This window comes from Alosa sapidissima, chromosome 7, assembly GCF_018492685.1.
Source record: "Alosa sapidissima isolate fAloSap1 chromosome 7, fAloSap1.pri, whole genome shotgun sequence".
NCBI classification, from domain to species: Eukaryota; Metazoa; Chordata; class Actinopteri; order Clupeiformes; family Clupeidae; genus Alosa; species Alosa sapidissima.
Genome location: NC_055963.1, coordinates 31,891,660 through 31,901,135, shown reverse-complemented (window position 1 = coordinate 31,901,135; position 9,476 = coordinate 31,891,660). Strand labels below are relative to the sequence as shown.

Here is a 9,476-nt window from a genome sequence, read left to right as displayed (position 1 = left end):
ACAGGGAGCCGTTTTGCTGAATTTGCTAAGTATATTATATCAGAATCATGGACAACACTTTTGATCATTTCATCATACATAAGTGTTTGACAGTCATTCAGGCCAGGGCATGATAGCGACAATGTGCTTCAGGCCCATTTGTCATCAGTGGATTAGCCGAGAAATATTTTCAGAAAGCTTTCATTCTTATGATAGTACCAGATGTACAAACAGTACCTCTTTGACTAACGCTTTTAAGAGATTTCTGATAAAACTTCAGAACATAGTTAGCGCTGTGAAATATGGGTCAGAAAAGATAGCTCCATTGTCATGGTGTTAAGGGTGAAACACTGCTCTTGTGATTGGCAGCTGTCCTTAAACAAAGCACTAAGTGCTAAAACTGAGATAATACATGTCGGACACAAAACACAAGCCTTGTTATGACATGCATGGACCATCTCTGATATTCTTAGTCTGACACTCATCCAGTGTGATTTCTAAGGAGATGACACATGCAGGCATACACACATATAAATATCAGCATGCACACACAAACACACACACACAACAGACAGATACCTGATGTCTTCAGTCTCATTTATACAAGGCTGTTACCTTTAACCAATGCGCAAACACTGTCTTTTCCTAACTCCCTCTCTCTCTCTCATCCCCATCTCCTCCACCTCTTTCCCTTTTCCACTCTACTCTTCCCTTCCTCTCCCCTCCATCTCTTTCCTCCCCTTCCCTCCTCCACCCCCATTTCTCTTATTCACATTTCCTCTCTCTCTCTCTCTCTCTCTCTCTCTCTCTCTCTCTCTCTCTCTCTCTCTCTCTCTCTCTCTCTCTCTCTCCCTGGCGAGGCATGCCAGCTATGCTTGTAGCGTCATTTTCATTTTCTCTTTTATTTGGATGGTTCTGCTTGACCAGTTGCTCCACTCTCCCCCGCCGCCGCTGTCTGTGGGCCCCTGGGTCAGCGGTGGTGCTATGCCGCTGCTCTGTCTGGCGGTGGGAGCATCGGGGTCAGCTCTGACCTGGAGCCCGGCCCGGAGGGCCTTAGCCTCCGCAGCAACGTCTTCCAGCAGCCCTGTCCACTCAGTGGGCATTCTTTTCCCCTGAGAAGCCCCACAGCTCGAGGGCAAATAATTGTAATTGTTCCCTTCGACTGCACGCTCTCTCTCCCTCTCTCTCTCTCTCTCTCTCTCTCTCTCTCTCTCTCTGCATGGGAAGGGTCACAGTGCAGTGCAAGCAAGTCTCGCCAGAGATAGCAGGTTAAATATGTTCTGATTTTGTTCCACTGCACGCAACCGATGGGCTGAGAACGGGGCATGCTGGGCAGCCGAGTCAAGTGGGGTCAAGTCTCTCTCCCTCTCATGCACAGAGGAGGAGATTGCGCTGGACAGGGAGCTTCTGTTTACACCCCTTACATGTCCTAGAGAATTCGACAACAAAAAGGCATCTTAAAGATATAAGGAGAATAAATCAATTTAGAGGCATATGCATACAACATCAAACATAATGTGTGTGATGCAATAAATAGTAGTATCTCCTGTAATGCAAAGATGATGAACTCTTTAACCCGTTATGGCTTACTCAGAAACCCTTCATGATAGGACTCATTGACTTAGGCACACAGGAGTAAAGTAATTGGGTGAAGGTAGATGCTGATATTTTGAGAGATGCATAGTTCACATTGTAGCACAGCTGTGTTCTGAGAGACGGTACGTTTGTTCTGTATACCAGGCTGGCTGTGCAGCAACTGCAGTACTGGGCCAGATGGGTGGACCCCTGCCCCACCGTTATCGGTTTCGCCTGAAGCTCAACGGAGGAGTGAGCGGTACTATCTGGTGATGACGCAGGCAAACCAGAGCAGGCAAGCCACTTATCAGAGGGTGGCCTTTATCTGAAGGCCCTACAGCTGTTTCTTTGTTTCGGATTTTAAAAGGACATCTCTCTCTCTCTCTCACTCTCTCTCTCTCTCTTTATCTCCTTCTGTCTTTCTCTCTCTCTCTCTCTCTCTCTCTCTCTCTCTCTCTCTGCTGTATAATAGATGGTGTTTTGTATTTGCAGACTCAAGGAAGATGTTACACAGCTGATAGGTGAAAGTGGGGTGTTTGAACGCAGATGTGTGAGAGTGTTTTTAGTTCTCATTCTTTGCAGGTGCACAATGAGATCAGTTCAAATTCATTTTTAGAAAGACCAGTCACAGGTGTTTTTTTAGGGAAAGAACCATGAACATGAAAACTCTCAAACAAAGGATTCTCTGCTCATATATTCAGTCTTGTATGCTTGCACTGGATTTTAAAAGCACGATGCCATGCAAATAACATGTTTGCACTTTCCTTTACACCTTGATACAAATCGTTATACCTTGTGTGAATTCCAAGATTACAGAACACATAGTCAAAGCGTAATGATTTCTCTAAACCAGACAAATGCTTACCCCTACCACCACCATTACTACAACCCCCCCCCCAAACAAACACAAACACACATCAACACTTAACATCAAATTCCAACTCCTTCTCCCCATCTCTGGCTCCGTATCTCTTTCCAAGTTAATGCTTTGCTGTTTTCTCCGTCTGAAGGCTGTTCACCTGTCCTCTCTCCCTCTCTGTAGAGGGTCCCTGCTTATCTCCGCTCAAGGGCAGGACACAGAGTCTAGAGAACAGGTTTCAGCCGCTCTGTCCCTGGTGAAATAAAGCCCAGAATGCACTCTGCCATGGTGGTGCCAAACAGGACTTAAGTAAACTGGCCAACCAGGTGCTGACTCCTAGCCCCCACCCTCCACCCTTCCTCTGTTTACATGTACACACTCTAGATCCCAGACCTGGACATTAATTTAAAAAGGAGGTAACAGCCATGGAGTAAGGTGAAGGAGTACTACACTGTAGCTGTGCATTGAAACATAGGTTATTGCAAGATGTGTAGTGAAATTGTACATATAACTCTATGTGGCCATTGATAAAACTAGAACACACTTTATTTATTTATTACAAACAACAATTTATTACTTTTTTTGTTTTTTTTTTAGATGACAGATAGTGAAAACTCAGTATTCTGGTGGTATTATGATGGTATTCACAGTACCATGAGGAAATGTGTGTGAAAAATGACAAGACATCGGAAGCTGAGGAAAGACATTACCAGTAGACAAAACCAGCATCTAGAGGATAATAGCAGCTTCAGATAAAGCAGAGTCCAACATTAGACGTTGGATATAGAATATGGACTTTATGAACTGTTTATGTCATCTAAGTGGTTCCTCAGGAAGTTAGGACATGAGGTTGTTTTCCTCTAACTCTTAGATCGTTTCTATATTAGTCCACTCAGCAAAACATCTTTATGTGGCACTACCTTTGCCCCAGTAGCTCACATCACCTGTCTATGAGTCTGACACAGTTCCCTCAGACAGCTATCTGGTGTGACAACGGGGCACAGCCCTGAAGACCAGGGAACAGATCACACAAAATCCAAAGAGATGGGAAAAGAACAGTCCAGCTGCAGCGGAAACAAGACTCTGTCAAGGAATCTCTCTCTCTCTCTCTCTCTCTCTCTCTCTCTCTCTCTCTCTCTCTCTCTCTCTCTCTCTCTCTCTCTCTCTCTCTCTCTCTCTCTCTCTCTCTCTCTCTCACACACACACACACACACACACACACACACACACACACACACACACACACCTCAATTCTATTTCATCATACAATATGCCAACACTGCCCCTCTCAATGTGCACCAGAGACCCTTCTGTCCCCCTTCCCCTCCCACTGTCATGGCATCTATGGGCTCAACCCATGTTCCCCCAAATGTCTTTTTGAACAGGCACAAGTTGACCATAGTGTCCATTATCCAAATGCAGGCAAACAAGTCCTTTTCATAGGCTGTGCGTCAGGTTGTAAGGGTGGGTCGCTGTTGTGGTGTTGTTCTGTTGTTGAGCTGCCACTGTGTTGTAAAGAAGCGTCATCGTTCAGTTGCTCAGGTAACGGAGGTTGCTTTTCTGTCAGTTTGTGCGAGTCTCTGCGGGTCTTCAGGAACTGTGTCCTCTCCTCGTGTCGGTCTGCCATGTGTGAAGCCTGCTGTGTGTACCTCCTCACAAACAGGGCTCTGAACATCAGCTCCTGCTCGGGCACATCACACAGCATTTCACCACTCAGTACGATTACAATAGAGAAGCACACAATGCCTGTGTGATACAGATCAGATGAGCAGTAGCATTGGTTTACACCGAAATGCATTTATTTGGATGGATATATAACTATGCTTGTGTGCATGTATTCACGGTTACTCATTGAGCTGTGTTCTAAATGTATCTATATTTTCTGTGATTTGGGCTGTATTGTCAGCATGTTCTTGGGAATTGTGGTTGTTTTCCTCTAACTCTTGCTGTATGTATTACCACTATTTCCTCTAGCTGTATGTATTACCACTATGCGCAGTGATGATAGGCCTAAGGTTTACAGTGTGTGTGTGTGTGTGTGTGTGTAGGTGGTGGTAGCATAAGTGGTGGTAGCGTAGCCTGGAAAAGTTGTGTTTGTGTGTGTGTGTGTGTGTGTGTGTGTGTGTGTGTGTGTGTGTGTGTGTGTGTGTGTGTGTGTGTGGATATGTTTGTGTGTGTGCGTATGTGTGTGTGTGTGTGTGTGTAGGTGGTTGTAGCGTAGCCTGGAAAAGTTGTGTATGTGTGTGTGTGTGTGTGTGTGTGTGTGTGTGTGTGAATATGTTTGTGTATGTGTGTGTGTGTGTGTGTGGATATGTTTGTGTGTGTGCGTGTGTGTGTGCGTGTGCGTGTGCGTGTGCGTGTGCGTGTGCGTGTGTGTGTGTGTGTGTGTGTGATCCTACACTCTCACCATGTCGTGCTGTGCTGCGTCTGCTGCATGACGACGCTTGCGTTTGGGCTTGGCGCAGTAGGACTCCAGGTACTGCAGGTCACAGCCTCCCTTCACACAGCACTGATCAATGATGCCTTTCCCTCGTGCCCGAGCAAGGCCTCGTCGACCTCCAGTCCGACCTGTCAAACACACATTCAGTTCAAAATGTTACACCTTCATTTCGATGAGATGCCTTTCTCACAAAACAAAGTCCTGAACCATTAGATGTTTTTGGGGTTCAATTCAAAGTTGAATCCTTAACAGCTCTACAGACCTTTGAAGCATGCAATCTGGAATACTTCAGGGTGAAGACCAGAGGAAAGCAAGCAGGGATTTCCTCTGACCACCAGCTGGAGAATCCACTATATCAGTACACCAGTACAGTACACTGAACAACAGGATGATCCCTTCTCATGCCAGGGAGCTCCTAGAGTACTCTGTCTGGTGAGAACTGTTGAGCTCAGCATCCTGGGAGGTTAGACACTAATGTAGTTTTAATTCTGTGTGGGCACAGTGCAGTGATTTCAACATGAAAGGACATATTTTGATACTATGTCTCAAATGAACTGGCAGTGACCTTTGACACCAGGAGCTTCAAAAACCTCTCTATAACATACCACAATTGTTTACAAAATCATTAAGGACACGGGATAAGGTGCTGTAAAATGATCTTAACCCAAACAACTCTGTGGCAGTTTAACCAGTATTTATTGTGCATGGCAAACATTTACATAACCAGTGTAACAATATTTAATTTTTTCCAGAGCTGCAGCCATGATAAGGGCTATTTTTGTATTTTTTTCACTGAAGTCATGTCAAAATGTCCCTGTTGCTTTTCTGCCAGCATACCCAAAGAGGAGGGGGATATTGGCCTTGGAGATGGAACAGGGGGAAGTGTCCTGTGGATATTCTAACTCTCTAACATCACGACTGTTGATCGAAGCCAGGTGGGCAAAAGACGGTTGGCAGAAGGCAACATTTTGCGTTATGTGTCCATTTCCGTGACATTTGAAAGCAGACAAGCCACAGATACTGTATGAGAATTGCATGAAAAAGGGCACTTGCATCAAACTGAGCTTAACTCACACACTGCCTGCACAGTAATGCAAGGTTGTTTAGCATGAAGCCATGATAATGACATCATTTAGAGAGACTTGTAAGAATTCACTGATAGACATAACTAAACAGTCAGTGCTGATAGGCCTACCAGGACAATCTTCAAAGAGCAAAGAGATATACAGGGGCACTGACACTCTCACTAGACCTCTGTTCTGATAGGCTCTAGCATCATACAACAACACATTCCAGCCAATCACTGAACAACCTACCAAAACTATTATGTTTCCCTTCTACTCCTGTTGAATCTATATGGTTGTAATGGAACTATGCATATGGATATGTTCAGTATTCATACAGCAAATCACTGCACAGAGGACTGTACAAAGTGATGTTTCCCAGAGTAATCATAATCATGATTGTCTTCCTGTACAACCATGACCGCGGTCTCTGAAGACACGGGTGATGATGTAGCTATGGTGGGGATGTCAGATGTAGGAAGGTGAACTGTCTTACCCCGGTAGAAGCCACGGTCTCCGCAGACGAACTCCAGGTCGGCCATTAGCTCAATGCCACAGCGAGGCCGGCCTGCGTGTGTGTGTTCGGGTAACGAGAGCAGGAGGAGGAACGGACAGAGCCAGCACACACACTGCCAGCACAGCACCTGAGTGGGACAAAGACCAAGAGTCACTAAACAAAACATACATACACACACACACACACAGACACACACACGTACAAAACAACACAGTGGAGGTCACAGAGCTGGATCCTTCAAGTCATCCTTCATCATAAAACCTACTACAGGATACTAGTGCCATTGTTCCCCAATGGAAATGATCAGGAGGGAGTATCAATTCTGTATACCGCTGTCTATGGAGGGATCAGGCTCAACACCTCTGACCGTTTGCATGCAGGATACATATGCAAGGGTGTCAAAACAAATGAAACTCTGTTTTGTTTCAAGATTCAGTTCATGGTTTTCTTTAGATGTATATGTGAAATGCTGTATCATGGAAACAGCAAGCCAAGGCTGACGCAGGACATGGGGTCGCAGCCTGTTGCAGAGTTATTGTGACACTATTCTACATGTAACACTGTAACATCCAATTGGATGGTTCAATGACATATCTCTGAAAACTGTATCTCTGAAGAGCTATTTTTCAACAGAATACATAAAGACCACATTTATGGCATACAGTATCCTAATATGAAACAGACAGACACAGTTACAGAACTTCCTGAAAGCAGTTCTGCCCAGCCCACACCAAAAACAGCTGCTGTTCCCCAGTCAAAGAATAGGGTGCTTTGTGTGCTATGCTAACCTTGGTACCATGTTTGGTTACAGACAGTTATGGGGCAAAGAACTTTCCCAGAGAGGAGAAAGAGAAAAGCTGATATCACAGTGCACAACTCTGCAAACTGGCAAAGGAAAGCTACAGCTGCCTGACAGGTGATAAACACAAGTCTAGCCAAGACGCCACACATGTTCCGCTGCACGGCAAGGCACGGCAGAGGGAGTGTGGGTCACAGCTTTCACCCACAGTCCAGGTGAGAGGTCACCAAAGACAACAGCACCCTGCTGACTCACAGCTGTACATCAATGCATAGACACAGCACATTAACAGAGTAAAACAAGTTAAACCAAGAAGAAGAAGCATATAGCGAGACTCTCCATGGTGGGGACCTGATGGAGTCAGTGCCAGGTGAAACTTCAACTTCAGGGAGTAGTTTCCAGAAACATCCTCATTATTAGTACAGCCATGATATAGAATGCCTATAGTATGATATAGTATTGCAATGACTGCCACTAGTTCTGCCACAGACTAGTGTTTCAAACTGTTTTAGCACCTTGCCGAGGATACTGATTGGATGCACTCATCACAAGTTCTTTGGAGACTCATCAACACACACACACACAAGATCCTGACATTGCTATTTTCTTGTCCTCAAAAAAGACATCTGAATGGATCTGCGGCTGATTTTCCTTTTCTAGCATTCTGTCTGAGTCAGACCTGTGACTAGGAGCCTAGCCTGTCCTTCCCAAAATCCTGAGGGTCAGACTCTGATCAACTCTGTGGTCAGGCGTGGTTCCTAGTCTGCAGCGTTAAATCTGGCTGGTTCTGGTTCGGGACTGGTTCCAGACGGCATACCTTCAGCATGCATCCCCCGGCGCTGGTTCCGCTGGGCCGTGACTCAGTGGAGGGCATTCCTTCGCTGTTTGCCTCCTGCCGTCAGGTGCGTGTGAAGTGAAGACTTGCTCGTGGCTCAGCCTAGCTCTCTTATACTCCTCTCTCCCCCTCCCTCCCTCTGAGCTCCCTACCCCGCGCAGATACACGCGCTTGCTTGCTCTCTTGCGTCTGCATGATATCGCCCTCAGATGGGCAGTATCAGTCAAGCCTGACATGGGACTGTCTGCTTGGCATGTGAGCATGATAGTACAGTGACCGAAAGAACTGTATGTTTGACACAATCTTCATGAATTAATTCAGCCTGGAGTGTCAAAGTTCTATACTTAAAGGTTGCTGTTGGGAGAAGAGAGTGATGGGGGTGACAGACAGGGGAAAGCATGTCAGACAGTCAAAAATCATCAAAACTGTGCAACTGTGCGTGTGAGGAATAAAGATGTCAGATAGATTCTGCTCATATAGATTAATAGACTAAGAGGGACCCTATGTGAATATTCTTACTCTCATACAAACACACAGCTTCTGAAATAAACAAAAAACATATTGGGTTTTGGTGTATTTACGCATCTTATAGAAAACACTGTCTGCTACGTGTACATAACAAAAGACAAGATATTTAAATTCTTGATTCATCACTGGTGACATCAGAACAACAAGTACTTTTATGGTACAGAGACATTCAAATACTGACACAAACTCATTATCAGCTTCTCTAACGCACAGATGATAACTCTAATCTTCAGGAAGCAAACATTATCAGTATAATAAAACGTTTGCAATTAGCTTTTTAGTTTTCAGTGTAACTATTTCAAGTGTTATTTGTACACACTGCGGGATGAATTCCATCCTATTGTCATATAAATAAAATGGAGAATTGTCATTTCTTTTCTAACAAATTATTCTCTGATTTACTTCCTTATGGTCAGTAAACAACCTTCTCTTTCTCTTTGTATCTGAATGTTTTGCTTTATATTCAGCTGGACTGAATGCTTGAAACTGACAGCTGCTGTGATGTCCCAAAATGTGCCCTGATATCCTGGATCCGCTCCTTTGAAGATGACAACTGGAAGTTGAAGCCATCCTTTTGTTTTGGTCCTCCAGCCAGAGATGAGCCCTCTGCATGCAGGGTCTTCACTGCTCCTCTTCCCCTCTCTCCATCTCACACCACACTGCAGTCCAAAGCAATGTGCTTTCCTCCGAACACCACACACGATGCAATAATAAAAGAGAAACAAAAAGCATCTCCCTCACCTTCCACAAATTGGAAGGTACTGTAAAACAGTAGCCTTACTAGTAAAACAGATGATTCTTTTACCATGGTAAATTAAAATAATAATATAAAAGATATTTCTGAATAATCCCTCTTCCCTTCCATCCCACCACTTCTTTC

General features: G+C 44.8%; 1 protein-coding gene across 1 annotated transcript; it reads right to left on the bottom strand.

Annotated features, from left to right (window-relative positions):
* Positions 1-1,980: 1,980 nt before the first annotated feature.
* Positions 1,981-8,339, bottom strand: igf3 (insulin-like growth factor 3). Its single transcript, XM_042099619.1, has 5 exons — positions 8,051-8,339; positions 6,414-6,561; positions 4,821-4,981; positions 3,640-4,094; positions 1,981-2,015 (listed from the first exon to the last, which is right to left on the bottom strand). Exons 1-4 carry the CDS (start codon positions 8,105-8,107, stop codon positions 3,822-3,824), a joined length of 639 nt encoding a protein of 212 aa, XP_041955553.1. The 5' UTR covers positions 8,108-8,339; the 3' UTR covers positions 1,981-2,015; positions 3,640-3,821.
* Between the last annotated feature and the right edge of the window lie 1,137 nt (positions 8,340-9,476).

What these genes read in the sequence shown, in the direction of transcription:
- igf3 (XM_042099619.1), bottom strand. Translation starts at nt 8,107, where the DNA reads ATGCCCTCCACTGAGTCACGGCCCAGCGGAACCAGCGCCGGGGGATGC. An exon ending in CCGGGGGATGCATGCTGAAG is followed by an intron (nt 6,562 to 8,050) that starts GTATGCCGTCTG and finishes TGTCCCACTCAG; the next exon opens with GTGCTGTGCTGGCAGTGTGT. An exon ending in AGACCGTGGCTTCTACCGGG is followed by an intron (nt 4,982 to 6,413) that starts GTAAGACAGTTC and finishes TGTGTTTGACAG; the next exon opens with GTCGGACTGGAGGTCGACGA.